This window comes from Myotis yumanensis, unplaced genomic scaffold (assembly GCF_028538775.1).
Source record: "Myotis yumanensis isolate MYYU_CA2020_CCGP unplaced genomic scaffold, mMyoYum1.0.hap1 SCAF_9, whole genome shotgun sequence".
In the NCBI taxonomy this organism is placed as follows: domain Eukaryota; kingdom Metazoa; phylum Chordata; class Mammalia; order Chiroptera; family Vespertilionidae; genus Myotis; species Myotis yumanensis.
Window position 1 is genome coordinate 77,550,576 of NW_027223760.1, and position 16,171 is coordinate 77,566,746.

General features: G+C 42.0%; 1 protein-coding gene across 3 annotated transcripts in view; it reads left to right on the forward strand.

Moving 5' to 3' along the window:
• The window catches only part of HECW1 (HECT, C2 and WW domain containing E3 ubiquitin protein ligase 1), a 163,951-nt gene that overhangs the window by 130,002 nt on the left and 17,778 nt on the right, over positions 1-16,171 (forward strand). For all 3 annotated transcript variants that reach the window (XM_070424743.1, XM_070424742.1, XM_070424744.1), the window contains 6 exons: positions 4,123-4,206; positions 4,667-4,776; positions 7,615-7,735; positions 8,815-8,928; positions 11,663-11,815; positions 15,362-15,460. In XM_070424743.1, coding sequence (XP_070280844.1) covers positions 4,123-4,206; positions 4,667-4,776; positions 7,615-7,735; positions 8,815-8,928; positions 11,663-11,815; positions 15,362-15,460 — 681 coding nt within the window. The remainder of the gene's footprint in view (positions 1-4,122; positions 4,207-4,666; positions 4,777-7,614; positions 7,736-8,814; positions 8,929-11,662; positions 11,816-15,361; positions 15,461-16,171) is intronic.

Here is a 16,171-nt window from a genome sequence, read left to right on the forward strand (position 1 = left end):
CTTCCTTGTCTTCTAATTCACTAATTCGGTCCTCCGCTTCTCCCAGTCTACTGTTGATACTTTCAATGGAGTTTTTTATTGAAGCTATGTCACTCTTCATTTCTTCTTGGGACTTACTTAAGTTGTTGATTTTTTCATCTGTTTCTTCTAGCTTCTTGCATAAGTAGTTGAGTTTTTCATCTGTTTCTTCTTGCTTCTTGAACATGTGGTGCATGTACTCTAGGAACCTTATTCTGAATTCTTTTTCCGTCATGTTGCATATCTCTGTCTCACTTAGCTGCTTTTCTGGCGAGTCCTCCTTTTCTTTCCTTTGGGGGTTTCTTTGCCTACCCATGTTTGATCTCGCTGACATATGTAGATGTTGAGGTGTTCAGTGGCTGCTCCCTGGGTGGCAGGGGCTCCTTGGGTTGTGGTTGCTGCTCAGACGGTTGCGGTAGCAGCTGCTTTCCAGTTGGCAGCAGCTCCTCTGGTGGGTGTTGTTCACAGCTGTGTTGGCTCTTCTGGCTGGTGGGGGGAGGCTTCACGTACAGTTGCTGTTCCACAGACAGAGGGTGTGGTGATCAGGAGGCTGTGGTGATCAGGAGGCTGCGGTGATCAGGGGGCTGCTGTTGCTTGGATCTGCTGCGTTGATTTAAAGGCACAAAATACAACAGAGCAAGGCACAACGTACCAGGCACTGAACACAAGTATATTCACAATATTAATAACTCCAAATAAAGGTGACCAACCGAATTAAGAGAATTAGGGGATAAGGGAGAAAGAAGAGAAGAAGATAAAAGAGAGAACAGAAAAGAAAAATAAGAAAAAAACAAACAAAAAAGGAGTGCAAAAATAGAATTGGGAAAAAAGAGGGGGGAAAAAAGAGAGCGAAAAAAGAGAATGAAGTAGAAGTGGGGAAGAGACTCCCCGTATGAGGAGCAAACTCCAATAGAACTGCCACTAATCTCAACAAATTCCAGCAACAGATCCCTGGAGATGAATGCAAACTACAAACCACCAATAATATCCAGAGGGGTAAGGGAAAACAGAAGCACAAAAATAGCTGGGGTGGGGTGGGGGAGGGAAGGGAAAAACCAGCAGAGAAAAAAAAAAAAGAAAAAGAAAAAGAAAAAGAAAAACAACCTCACAACCAGTCCTAAAAAAGAAGAAAAAACACAAAACAAAACAAACAAACAAATTTAAAAAAAAAAAAAAAAAAAAAAAAAAAAAGCCCAATATATTCAACAATCAAGAAAACAATAGAAAGATAAGAGAGAAAAAAAATGGTTGGAAAGTGAAGAAGGATAAAGAATAGGTGTATAAGGATTTAGAGCAGTAGATTGGAAATAGGATATATAAGTAGGGTGGAATTAGACAGGGGGTAAAAAGAGGGAATTGGGAAGGTCTGGAGCAGGAATAGGGTAAGAGAAACAGGACACCAAAAGGGGAAAAGTAAGGAAGAGGGTTTTAGCAAAGAGGTGGAATTGAGATAGGGAAAATTAATGCTAAAGGAACGATGAAAATAGAATGGAGAACACTAATCCCAAAAGAAAATAAAGAGAAAATAAAATGGCACTTTAAAAAATGGTAAAATGGTAGGAGTAATAATACTGGTTAAAAATAAAAATGTGGTAATTGAAAGGGTAAAATCAGGTGATGGAAAAAGAAGAAAAAGAGAAAAAAAAATTGGTTTCTTAGTAAAAAGGTGAAAAAATTAAAAAGAAAAAGAAAAAGAAAAAATTTGCAGTAGTGATGGTCTTTCGGTTCTTCTACTCTTCAGCCTGGTTCGCCTTGGTCCTGCCAGGTATTTAGGAGAGTGTTGCCTGCATTACACTGTTCCTCCGTGTTGTAAATCACAGTCCTGATTTTAAAGCAGGCCGTATTTGTGATCCAGTCTGCCTTAATTTGTATTCCCCTAAGAGTCAGTTTGTGGCTCAACCTCTGGGTGGCAGTGTTTTTGGGTTGGCCTCTGAGGCTATACAGCTTCTCTATCCTTTTTTAATCCTTACCCTGCTCTGTGTTGTTGGTGGGACTGAAAATCCCTCTATAGGCCAGACCCTGGTAACTCCCAGGGACTAATCAGCTTGTTTTAGTCCTTTATCTCATACAGGGTGGAATCTGGGTGTGGCTGTGCTCCTTGCCTGGGGGGCTGGGGGGAGGAATTCCACCCTCTGGAGGAATGGCTGCCCCAGTCCTGGGCCCAGGGGGGTCTCAGCACTCAATTCGCTGCCACCTCCTCCGGCTCCCCCTCTTTCCTCAGCCTCTCCCCAGATTCCCCTCGTCTGCACCTTCACCCTCTCTTCAGCACAGGTGAGTGTCTGTATCCGAACTGTCCTATGAGCAGGGTTCAGTGAAAACAAAGAAACAGACAAACGCCGGCCGGCCGCGGAAACGCTCCTCTTACCGGTCTGGGAAACGCTCCTCTTACCAGCACTGCATGGTCTGGGAAACGCTCCTCTCTTATGGGCACTGCACGGTCTGATCAGTTCCTCAGGATGCCCCCTTTAGTCTCAGTTCTCCGCAGTCACAAAATCCAAATCTCAAATCTCCTGGCGCCAGCAAACCCGCGGAACTCCTTACCCTGGTCAGGGTCTGTGTCTGTCCCAAGAGACGCGGCTGTCTGCCATGCGGTCTCCCTCCGACCCTCTGGGCTCAGGTCTGGCAAACTTTCCTGCCCAGATCCCTGGTTTTTAACCTTTCCAGGGGAGGTCTGCCCTTCCAGGCTGCAAGCCGTCTCACCAGCTGAGTAAATTTGCCAATTCGGGGTGGGTGTTATTAGTTTCAGCTGCTTACTCCGTTTGCTCCGGGACAAGACCTGGGACGCGTCTGCCTATATCGCCGCCATCTTGCTTCTCTAGGATGGTGTCTGTCTTTGTCCTTTGGGGCTTGCTATACAAAGTACCACAGACTGGGTGACTTATAAACAGCAGAAAACTACTGCTCACAGTGTGGTGACTCGAAGTCCAAGAACTTGGTGCTACCATAATCAGAATGCGGGCCTTCTTTCAGGTTACAAACTTCTCATATCCTCACATGTAAGAGACAAGGGCACTAATCTCAGACAAGAGGGCTCTGCCTTCATGACCTAATCACATCCTCAAGCCCTACCTCCTAACACCATTACATTGGGCTTTGGGATTCCAACATGCAAAAGAAATTTAAAAGTTAAATATTGTTTTTAAAATTGCTCTCTAAATCTTCCCAGATTTATGCTGCATTGCTTCAAGACATTTTTTTAAAATTCTTTGAAGCATGCATGCAATTGAATTAATCTTGGTTATGGTATTTACAGTATTTGAATATTTGAATGTCAGAAAAGCCAATTACAAAGTTCATTTGATCAAAAAAAAAAACGCTGTTTATCCATAGACTTATTGGAATAATTTGCCAGGTTAGAGTTGGAGATTGTGGAAAAGGGTCAGAATGTATAAACTGTAATCAAACAGAGAGAAATGTAGGCCTGTGCTGGGACCACCGGGAGACTCTCGCCTGTTCTGGAGGTCAGACTCTCTTGGTGCCCAGCGTGCCTTACACATTTCCCATCAGGCATAAGGCTCCTCACTCTCTTTCCATGACCTCCAAGATGTCCTGAGCCCACCACAGTCCTTCAGCCGCTCTCCTAGTCCAGCTCCACTCCCGATGGCCATGGCTCTTCAAGGACCTACCTTTGTTGTGTTCCTTAGCTTCTGTCCCTGTGAGTCTGGGGAGAGGGGATTCCTTGTAGAGCAGTGATGGCAAACCTTTTGAGCTCGGCGTGTCAGCATTTTGAAAAACCCTAACTTAACTCTGGTGCCGTGTCACATATAGAAATTTTTTGATATTTGCAACCATAGTAAAACAAAGACTTATATTTTTGATATTTATTTTATATATTTAAATGCCATTTAACAAAGAAAAATCAACCAAAAAAATGAGTTCGCGTGTCACCCCTGACACGCGTGTCATAGGTTCCCCATCACTGTTGTAGAGTATCCTGGGGACCTGCAATACGAACTTTAAATACCAAGATACTAGTATACTGGACACTAATTAGGACATCGCTGCTCAGCCACATTGGAAGAGAGAGAAAAGGGGATCAGAAAAGGATTCATTCCTTGGCTTCTGAGTTGGTGTGTAACTCTTTTCTTTTCCACATTATTTTAGGGAGAAAATCCATTACATTCGGACTGAGGGTAATAATGGGCTGGAAAAGTTGTCCTGTGATGCAGATCTAGTTATTTTGCTGAGGTAAGAGGCTAAGCCTGGAGCAATTCTGGAAAAGCTGCCCTGGGCAGTTCTTCATTACGCCCGGCTGGAACACTCACCATTTGTTCTAGAGGTTTCTAGTGACCGGGGCTGAAAAGCGCCCCCATCCATGGCCTTCTTTACATTTACAGTTCAGGTAGCAAGAGCTGAATATAGTACTTGATAGAGACTTCGTTGTAGTATTAATTAGGGTTTAAAATAACACAGAAAAAAAATAACACAGAATTTGCGTGCTGGGATGTGCCTATCTCTTTTTTTTCTTGATTGATTAAGGTATTACATATGTGTCCTTATCACCCCATTGTGCCTATCTTTTAAATACTATGCAGTATGCTGAAGGTGAGTGTTTTTGTTGCTTTGTGAGGACTGTAACTGCTATTACGCTAATTCATGAGTACTCTCTCATGGACAGAAAATAAACTCTTTTTTTTTTTCTTTGCAGTCTCTTTGAAGAAGAGATTATGTCCTACATCCCCCTGCAAGCTGCCTTCCACCCAGGGTACAGCTTCTCTCCTCGCTGTTCACCCTGCTCCTCACCTCAGAACTCCCCAGGTAACTTGAGAGGCTGGCAGGGTCTCTCCTGTAAGTGGCCACCTGTGTTTCTACCAGATGATGGTGGAAGAAGGACGGTTGTATGCTTGCCTGTCTCTCTGCCACCTGTTTTTGTAATGCCCCGAGACTTGAATGCATTTTACATTTCAAATGGTTTGAATTTTTTTTTTTTTGCAAAACCAGTATTTCATGACATGTATAAATTATGTGAAATTCAAATTTCAATGCCTATAAATAAAATTTTAGTGGAACCCAATCATACTGGTTTAAGTATTTTTAATGGCAACAGCAGGTGTGAGCAGTAGTGACAGAGACCATATGGCCCCAAAACTCTAAATGATTTACTATCTGTCTGCCAGACCCCTGCTCTAAATTTCTATTACATTCCAAATGCATTCTATAAGAACTCAAAAGGGGCCCAGCCAGTGTAGCTCAGTTGCTGAGCATCAACCTATGAACCAGGAGGTCACGGTCCGATTCCTGGTCAGGACATATGCCTGGGTTGCAGGCTCCATCCCCAGTGTGGTGCAAGAGGCAGCCGGTCAATGATTCTCTCTCACCATTGGTATTTCTATCTCTCTCTTCCTCTCCTTTCCTCTCTGAAATCAATTAAAGTATATATTTTTAATTTAAAAGGGAAGAGCCCTTTATGAAACCTTCATCCTTATGACTCAGAGTGTTAATAGATATCAATTTTGGCAACTTTTCTCATGTTGTAAAGAAGTTACTAGAATATATAAAGAAGATACCAGGTTAGTAGGGACCACCATACATCCCCAGGAAGATGCCAAAGAGTTTTCTTACATGGTATGAAATGGTTCCCCTGAAGTTTTCTTTATGTATTAGAATGATTTACTCATGATACAAAAAATCTTTGTCGATATTTTTCATTCCCAATGAGGAAATATATATTAGACTGTTTATTGAAAAAGGAAGATACTATTTTCTATGTTCATCACAACAATTAAGTAAAAACCATACCCCCAACATGACCAGATATTGGAGACTTTCCCCCATTTGTTAGCATTATCACATTGTTGCAGGTATCAGGGGTAACCCAATTTTTATATGACTTTAAAAGTAAAGGAAGTTAGTTTGAAATATCTGGTAACTTTTTATCTCACAACCTCAAGAGTCAGAGTCCAAGTTTGGCTTCTAAAGTGGATGGAGAGCCAAACCAGTTTGGCTCAGTGGGTAGAGCGTCGGCCTGTGGACTGAAGGGTCCCAGGTTCAATTCCGGTCAAGGGCATATACTTTGGTTGCGGGCACATCCCCAGTGGGAGGTGTGCAGGAGGCAGCTGGTCGATGTTTCTCTCTCATCGATGTTTCTAGCTCTCTATCCCTCTCCCTTCCTCTCTGTAAAAAAATCAATAAAATATATATATTTTTTAAATAATAATAATAAGTGGATGGAGAAATTCAGAAGAGAAACAGAATTTAGCAAAATGCTCTGTCCCTCAAAAAGGGTGTGACAGCATCACTCAATGCTGCTATAGTCGCTAAAACTAGAATGTTTTTTGGTTTGGCTCCTCCAAGTCATGTCACTTGAAACTCTCTCAGAGGTGTTTTGGTTCACCGTTAAACTCGGTTTTTAAGTCAGTATCTCTCTGTCGTTACTTCCTCCAAACAAGTGTACCAATGACATTGTTGAGGAAATGCCTAATGCTGTTTCCTGTGACTTACAATGTAATTGAGGTGCCATGACCTGGGGAAGGTGGAGCAGAGCTTTGTCAGAGCCAGAACGATCGTCTCCGGTGTGCACAGGGTGACTTACTTGGGGAAGCAGGGCCTTCCACTGGGAGAAGCTACAGGTCTAGATGATAATCTGCCCTTTTGTTGTAGAGATTGTCCCAGTGTTGTAACCTGTCTACACTTTGGTCCAAACTTTGGCAATAGAGTATGATTTTAACACCACTCTATGTGAGAGATATCATATTGGAAATGGAAAAAGGAGACAAGAGTTATTTGCTAAATGAGATATATTTGGATAACTTTTATAAAAAGACTCAACTTTCCTGATAAAGATATTACTGATGCCATGAGTCCAAGCACTCATCCAGTTCATTTTGTCAGATTACGTAATTATTTATCCTCTTGGTTTTGACGATAGGGTCCTAGATTATGTAATCCAAATATAGTAATATTAAGTTTTACAGTTCTCATTTTCTAGACTTTTATTAAATTTACCTGGATGCTACAGAGATTCAGAATCATAGATATTTATGCCAAAGTACTTTGCAAAATGCATAGAAGTGACCATGGGGATAGTGGCAGTACCAGCAATAGTAAAAGATATTTGTCTTTCTCTGACTGGTTTGTTTCACTTAACATATTAATCTCCAGGTACCTCCATGCTATCTCAAAGGGTAATAGATCCTTCAATTTTAGCATCAATATCAATATACTTAGAGAAATACAACATATGCATATATTACAGCTGCCTCATTAGAGTTACAATCACTTCTTATAGTGACTTACAAAAAAAAGTTTAATCTTTTCATCTAAAACAATCATAGTTTTGTTTATGTTGTTTTAGATTATTTAAGTGCAATTAAGCCAATAAATATGCTCATCAAAGAATTTATAGGAGAAATATAACTTGAAATGTAGTGGAAGACATAAATATTTCTTGTCAGAAGAATTTTTTTGGTATTATCTTATTTCTACTTATTGTAAAAGTAATTGAAGGAGTAATAGAAATTAAGGGAAACTTCTTGAAGAAAAAAAATATGAAGACACATGAATATGCCTCTGGTCAGCCCTTCCTCTACCGCTGCTCTATGTGTTTGTTCTTTGACAAACAGTGTTGACCTTCAGCCCATGTACTTCTCTCTGCAGGTTTACAGAGAGCCAGTGCAAGAGCCCCTTCGCCCTACCGGAGAGACTTTGAGGCCAAGCTCCGGAATTTCTACCGAAAACTGGAAGCCAAAGGGTTTGGTCAGGGTCCAGGGAAAATTAAGTAAGTGCTCCAGTACTTGACACTGAATTCAGAGGGTAGCTTTTTTTATCTTTTTCTCCTTTATACCTTTGTAATATTATTTTGGAAATTGGATACCATGGTGTGGTAAAAGTTATTTTCATAGTAAAGAGAAAGAAAAAATTTACGAAGTTAAGAAGAAAGAAGAACGGAAGTTAAGAAATTGAAGAGGAGGCAGAAAGGGAAGGGAAGAGAAGAGCCAGAAAGAAAAAAACGGTAGATTTCAGACAAAGGCATATGTAAAGTCAATGGTAGACCTTTTCAGAAAACAATGAATCTTGATCTAAATTTTAAAAATCATATATTCCTTTACTTTTTCTTGGGACACATCATTTAACTCATTAGTCAAATTGCTGGGCTCTTTGTAACTTTGTAATAGGAGGCTAAGTAAAACGTTGTGGGTTTTTCTCCTTCTGGGTTTTGTGTTTTTGTTTTGTTTTTGAAAAGCCAAACCCAAACTCAGGAATCCAATTGAAAAGATTTTTTTAATTGATAAAAAAAACAAAAAACAAAAGTAGTCCAATAGGATGGACTGTATAATAATAAAAGCATAATATGCTAATTAGACCGGACAGCTGAACAACCTTCCGGATGTCATTCCGGACAAAGCTGCAGCAGCAGGGGCAGAGGCAGAGGCAGTTAGGGGCAATCAGGCAGGCAGATGAGTGGTTAGGAGTCATCAGGCAGGCAGGCGAGTGGTTAGTGGTGATCAGGCAGGCAAGCAGAGTGGTTAGGGGCGATCAGGCAGGCAGGCGAACAGTTAGGAGCCAGTGGTCCCGGATTGTGAGAGGGTACAGGTCGGGCTAAGGGACCCTCCCCTCTGTGCACTAATATTGTGCACCGAGCCTCTAGTCTGATTATAAAAGCATACACGTTGTCCTTGTGCTGTTAATGGTTTAAAAAGAGTGTTTTTTAAAAGTCTATCTCAACTGATGGAATCTGCACATTCATGGAGAGTCTAGGGAATGAGACCTGGGCACTCATGACTCACCTAGAATAATGTCCAACGGCAGAGCTTCGAGCCACTACTCATCACCCACGTGGCTTTTACTCCTTCCTAGGCTCATCATTCGCCGGGATCACTTGTTGGAAGGAACCTTCAATCAGGTGATGGCCTATTCCAGGAAAGAGCTCCAGCGAAACAAACTCTACGTCACCTTTGTTGGAGAAGAGGGGTGAGGCACCAGTAGTTTTACGCAGACACTTCAATGTGGTGGACCAAGCCCCTGGATCTTGGGTGATTTTTCTCAAAAAGAAGAAGGTTGGCTCTAAGCCTTTCCCCCATAGTGATTGTAATTGTGGCCTTCTAGGAGGTCTTTCTCCAGGTATTGCCAAGCTTGAGATTTCATGTACTTTAAAAACCTAAGATTAGTGACAGGTACTAGAGTCTGAGGTACATGATCAAAGTATAAACCGAAACTACTGGATCTTTACTTTTTCAAGTGGTGTACACTTTTGAGTATCTGATCAAAAAACTCTTCCTCCTAAAGTGCACCTATACAACTATATACCAAATTTGTTATATGATTTGAGTGACTTCATGGAAAATCATCTCAACCATAGAGGGCAAACCCACCTAAGAGGGCATACCAGAATGAACTTGGAAACTTTTTAATTCACACATATGCACATATGCACACATAAACACACGGTCACAGGAAATTCTCTTGTGCTTCCCCCAACAAAGTCTTTGTTTTTTTTTTTTTTTTTTTTTTTTTTTTTTTTTTTTTTTTTTTTTAATTAAATCTTTATTGTTCAGATTATTACATTTGTTCCTCTTTTTTCCCCCCATAACTCCCCTCCTTCCAGCTCCCACCCCACCCTCCACCCTCACTCCCCACCCACTGTGTTCATCCATAGGTGCATGATTTTTGTCCAGTCACTTCCCGCATCTCCCACACCCCTTTTTCCCCCAAGAATAGTCAGTCTATTCCCTTTCTATGTCCCTGATTCTATTATAATCACCAGTTCATTCTGTACATCAGGTTATTTATTCACTTGATTCTTAGATTCATTTGTTGATAGATGCATGTTTGTTGTTCATAATTTGTATCTTTACCTTTTTCTTCTTCTTCCTCTTCTTAAAGGATACCTTTCAGCATTTCATATAATACTGGTTTGGCGGTGATGAACTCCTTTAGCTTTTCCTTATCTGTGAAGCTCTTTATCTGACCTTCAATTCTGAATGATAGCTTTGCTGGATAAAGTAATCTTGGTTGTAGGTTCTTGGTATTCAGCACTTTGAATATTTCTTGCCATTCCCTTCTGGCCTGCAAAGTTTCTGTTGAGAAATCAGCTGACAGTCGTATGGGTATTCCCTTGTAGGTAATTGGGCCTCTTTCTCTTGCTGCTTTTAAGATTTTCTCTTTGTCTTTTGCTCTTGGCATTTTAATGATGATGTGTCTTGGTGTGGTCCTCTTTGGATTCCTTTTGTTTGGGGTTCTCTGCGCTTCTTGGACCTGTAAGTCCATTTCTTTCACCAGGTGGGGGAAGTTTTCTGCCATTATTTCTTGAAATAGGTTTTCAATATCTTGCTGTCTCTCATCTTCTGGGACTCCAATGACTCTGATATTAGACCGCTTAAAACTGTCCCTGAGGCTCCTTACACTATCTTCACACTTTCGGATTCTTTTTTCATTTTGCTTTTCCAATTGGGTGTTTTTTGTCGAATCTTTGGTTTGATTATTGTACTCCTCTGGTCTGCTATTGGGTATAATATTCTTTATTTCAGTCCGTGTATGCTTACTTTCTAATTTCTTTATCGTAGCATCGAGGGTCTCATTAGTTTTCGTGAGGCTCTGCACAAATTTATGGCAAGCCCTCAAAATTGCGATTCTTAGCTCCATATCCTCCATTTCTGTCATGTTTTTTTGTCTCCGCATCTTTTATGCTTTCTTGGTGCACCCCCTTGTGGTCTCTGTGCGCAGTCTTGTTCTAGCCAAGCCTTAATTGTTGTAGTTAACACTAGAGGGATTTGACCCCCAGGTCGACTGGCTGTGGAAATCAGCTGTGTGGAAAACGTCTGCCTTCTGGGGAGGCGCTAATCCAGCCTTTGCCTGAGGTGATCGGCAAATGGCTGTGCGCAGGCTTTGGGCGGGGCGGGATCAACAGGGCGGGCGGAGGGAGCAGTTATGGCCACGCTCAGTCCCGTTCCCAGAGGCTCTGCTTCTCAGAACCCCGGCAGCCGCTGCAAACCTCGGAGAGAAAGCTGCCCTCAGGTTCCAACTGATGCCGGATAATCCCGCTTCTCCCGTTTGAGTCTGGGTCCCTAGAGACTCGCCCGGATCTGGAGCCCAGAGTCTGAGACTCACTCCCGACCGAAAACGACAACCGCGCCCTCAGCCACCAGCCCGCTTTGCGCGCGCACCTCGGTACCTTTGTATTTTCCACACTGCGCTGCCTCTGAGCCTCGATTTGCTGTTCTCTTTCCTTCTAGTTGTAGAGTCTCTCTTCAGCCAGCCTTCCTGTGGTTCTGGGTGATGTCCGTTCAGTCTTTTAGTTGTATTTTTGAAATGGTTGTTTGCGGCAGTGGTCTCCGGTGTTTACCTACGCCGCCATCTTGGTCTCCCTCCCCACCGGTTGTCAAAGTCTTTGTTTTTAATGGGCCAGCTGTGTATTATATCCAACAGTTGTTATATAATTTAAAAAACAAAAAAAGAGGAAAGGTTAAGGAACATTGCCGTAAGACTTCACTTATGGAAATCTGAGTAAGAACTTCCCCAAACCAATGACCACATCCTCATTTTTCTATGGCAAATTAATACTTCCGTTGGCTTCCACTCAAAAGAGCCAAGGCTGCTCTTGACATTCCCCAGTATTGACTCTGAAAGAGCACACTAGCACCCAGATAGAGGTAAGTCCCCTGCTTCCTGTTCATAATAGATTCCCGGGCCTCTGCTTCCTCCGCAGCCTGGATTACAGTGGTCCTTCGCGAGAGTTCTTCTTCCTTTTGTCTCAGGAGCTCTTCAACCCTTACTACGGACTCTTTGAGTATTCTGCAAATGATACCTACACGGTGCAAATCAGTCCCATGTCTGCATTTGTGGAAAACCATCTAGAATGGTAAGATCTAGAATTTTTGCTTTCTTATGTTTGAAAGTTTTAGTCTTTCTTAGTCAGAGGGCAACAGTTTTTAGAGCAGTGGGCCAGATAGAATGAGGGCCGATGAGAGTGAATAGCAAAGCACTAGAAAGAAGACTCTCTGTTAGTCTTAATCCAGAATACAAAATAAATACTAAAGACACTGCAACTTTAATGACCACTTCAAATTTATGTAAGAAACAGTAATTGCCTTCTGAGGTGCACTTAGGTAAGTACACATAGGTCCTAAATGTTGATAATCTACTAAAATTAGGAGTCCCCAGTGGAGGCTCCTTGGAGATATATATGGGTTTGAAATTCTTTGACACTTCTACACTTTTGGACCAATAGCTTTAGCACTGTGGACATCAGCTTCTGTATCTTATTGTAAAATAAAACTGTTGGGTCACATGATCTCTACGTGTCCCTCTGACTCAAAAATCCAGTTATCTCTTTGGTTTTCCATACAGTTCTGTAGGGGAGATATTTCAAGTATTAGAAGCCTCCAGAAATCTGCATGGGAAATGAAGTATGCATGCACTTTCTTGCTGTGTCTCCACAGCACCTGATTTGAAAATTACCCCTGTTCTCACTGCAGGAGTTCCAGGACTTCATAAAGAAATGAGTCCTGAAAATTACTAGTGTGATTGTTGTGACATTGTTTACTTATGATATGTTGCAATGGCTGCTGGTGATGGGAGAGTCTGAGGTGATACCTGGGCCTACTGGACTTACAAGCCAAATTCCTGTATTTTGGTTTTGTAGCATCAAATAACCCACCTCTGCCAAGGTGTGTAGCTATTGCCATGCCAGCTCTCTTCAAATAGGCTCATCTCTCTAGTTTTTGAGCTGAGGTAGGAATGAGGCTACATCAAGCATTTGACACAAGTGATAAAACGAAAGTTGTCCTTCTCCTGTCATTGCTTTTTCTGTCACTCTCAATAAAGTGATGAAGAAACCTATGAGACAGAAACACAGAGACAGGAAGACAGAGCAGGCAAGATATGGCCAGGGAATTTATGACCCTGAGAATTGAATGCCAGCTCTTTCTTAGGTCACATTTAGACGGGGTTAGAGAGTGCTATAACCAATATAAGAATACATATGTACACAGATTATACTTAATATAATCCCTCAGTTATCTCTTAATTTGTGAGCATGAAATTTAAGATGGCGTCATCGAGGCCATGAATTGGAATCTGTAACCGAAAAAGAAATATTTTCATCAAATATCGTACCATATGGGACTATGCTAGATGTTGTGGGGATACCTTTACTAATTTAGCAATTATAAACTAAGCACATACTATATGCTGGGAGGATACAAAGATGAAATAAGTAAGATCTCTTCCCTGAAAGAGGTGTAGTAGGAAGAACACATAAATGAACCAATAATTATAATACAAAACCATAAGTCACCCCAATAAATTCAGTAAGGGAAAAATCTCCCAACAAACCATGTCCTGGACTGGGTGATTTCACAGGTAAATTTTACAAAACATTCAAAGAAAATCTAACACCTATCCATCTCACACTACTTCAAAAATGTCAAGAGGAGAAAAGACTCCAAAGCTTATTTTATGAGGCCAGTATTATCCTAACACCAAAACCAAAAAAATACACCACAAAGAAAGAAAATCATAGCCCAATATCTCTGATGAACATAAACGCTAGTATCCTCAACAAAATATTAGCAAAATGGGTCCAGCTGTGCATTAAAAAGATCATACACCATGACCAAGTGTGATTTATGCAGAGATGCAAGGTTGCTTCAATATCTGCAAATTAAGGAACATGATACACCATATAAACAAAAAGAGATAAAAATTACATGATCATGTAAATAGATGCAATAAAAGCATTTGATAAAATCCAACACCCATCTATAATAAAAGTATAATATGCTAATTAGACCGGACAGCTGAATGACCTTCTGGATGACGCCAGGGCTACAAGGGCCAAGGCAGCCGCGGCGGCTGCAAGGGCTGAGCCCTTTGCAAAAATTTCGTGCATCGGGCCTCTAGTTTATAGTAATCACTCTCAGCAAAGTGGGAATAGAGAAAACATACCTCATGTAATAAAGGCCATATATGACAAATTCACAACCCACATCATATTCAATGGAAAAAAATTAAAAGCATTTCCCTTAAGATCAGCAAAGTGACAGGGGGTGCACTTCCAACACTCTCATTCAACGTAGCACTGGAAGTCCTGGCCAGAACAATCAGTGAGAAAAAATAAGTGGTATCCAAATTGGAAAGGAAGAAGTAAAACCTCCATTATTTGCAGATGATATGATACTGTATGTAGAGCACCCTAAAGACTACACCAAAAAACTATTAGACTTAATAAATGAATTTGGCAAAATAGCAAGATACAAAATTAACATGCAGATATACACTGATGTTCATATTTCACAGATGCACAACATATTCCAAAAATGTATATGAAACAAAAATAACACCAAAGAGACATAGCAATCTTGAGGAAAAGGAGCGAAGTTGGAGGATTACAGTTTTGGATCTCAAATTATACTCCAAAGCCATTGTGATCAAAACAGCCTGATACTGGCACAAGAGCAGGGATATACTAGTAGATCAATGCACAGAGACCCCAGAAACTGACCCATGCCATTATAGTAAATTAATATTTGACAAAGGAGGCAAAGCATACAATGGAGTAAAGACAGTCACTTCAATAAGTGGTGTTCGGAAAATTAGACAGGTACATGCGGAAAAAATGCTTCTATACCAACTTACACCATACACAGGAATAAACTCAAAATGGATGAAAGACTTAAATGTAAGTTGTGAAACAATAAAAATAGGCAGTAAAATCTCAGACATTTCATGTAGCAGGATTTTCACTCATACACCTCCTAGGGCAAGGCAAACAAAGGGAAAAATAAACAAGTGGGACTATATTAAATTAAAATGTTTCTGCACAACAAAGGAAACCATCCACAAAATTAAAAGGGAACCCACTATATGGGAAAATGTATTCACCACTGGAGGCTCCGCTGATTGCCTACCACAGTGTGATTCTGGGTAATTCTTCCCACTGACCTTGAGCTCAACTGCCATCTGTATTAGACACACATTAACCTTCAGGTGGTTTCTCCAGGATGCTTTACTAGGTAAGGATGCATGGTCTAGAAGACTTTCCATGGCCTTGGGTTTAGGTCTTCCTCAGGGTCAATGTGGGCTGTTTGTCCATAGTTCCCCTTCACCAGTACTTTTCTTCTCTTGGCTTCTTATACTCTCAGGTCTGAAAAGAAGCTCCTGGCAAAATTGCTCCATTCTGGTAACTGAGGGCGAGAAGAGTTCCTTTAGTACATACCAAGCACATAGGTATTGTTTATGGTAAAGAGTTAGGAGGAGAATGTGCCTTCTATGTGTCACCACTTGACTCCTTCAGTAGCTTCAGATGAGGGCTATAAAGAAACACATCAAATAAAAGTACAAATTAACATATTTAACCACGTAAATTTCCACCTGCCCTTAAATCTCCACCTTGTTTGTGTTCCAGGTTCAGGTTTAGTGGTCGTATCCTAGGCTTGGCTCTGATTCATCAGTACCTTCTCGACGCCTTCTTCACAAGGCCCTTCTATAAGGCGCTCCTGAGACTGTAAGTGCACTGCAAACGAGAGTCCATCTGGCCGCACCTGCAGGACGACAGCTGCTGGCCTCCCTAGTCCCTCTAGCCCTTTTGTCCCTATTTTGCCTAACAATTCCTATTAAGTTTGTGGTAATTTATTTTTCTGAGTCCTTAGATATCACATAAACCTTTTGGTACAAAAAAAAGGCATTTGGAGATGTTATGCAAGCATAGTGGAAGCCTATTATTATGTAACTAGAGGCCCGGTGCACAAAAATTTGTGCACTCGGGGGGGAAAGGGGGGTCCCTCAGCCCGGCCTGTGCCCTCTCGAAGTCTGGGACCCCTCGGGAGATAACGACCTGCTGGCTTAGGCCTGCTCCCAGGTGGCAGAGGGCAGGCCCAATCCCTAGGTGCAGCCCCTGGTCGGGCTCAGAGCAGGGCTGATTGGGGAGTTGGGGCACCGCCCCGTCATGCACAGAGCAGGGCGGATGGGGAGGTTGTGATGCCACCCTCAGTCACGCTCAGGGTAGGGCTGATTGGGGGGTTGGGGCACCGCCCCCTGTCACACTTAAGGCAGGGTCAATGGGGAGGTTGTGGTGCCACCCCCTGTCACGCACAGAGCAGGGCCAATCAGGAGGTTGGGGCGCTGCCCCCTGTCACTCACAGAGCAGGGCCAATCAGGGGGTTGGGGCACTGCCCCCCCCTCGCCCCCCCTCGTCACGCACAGAGCAGGGCCCATC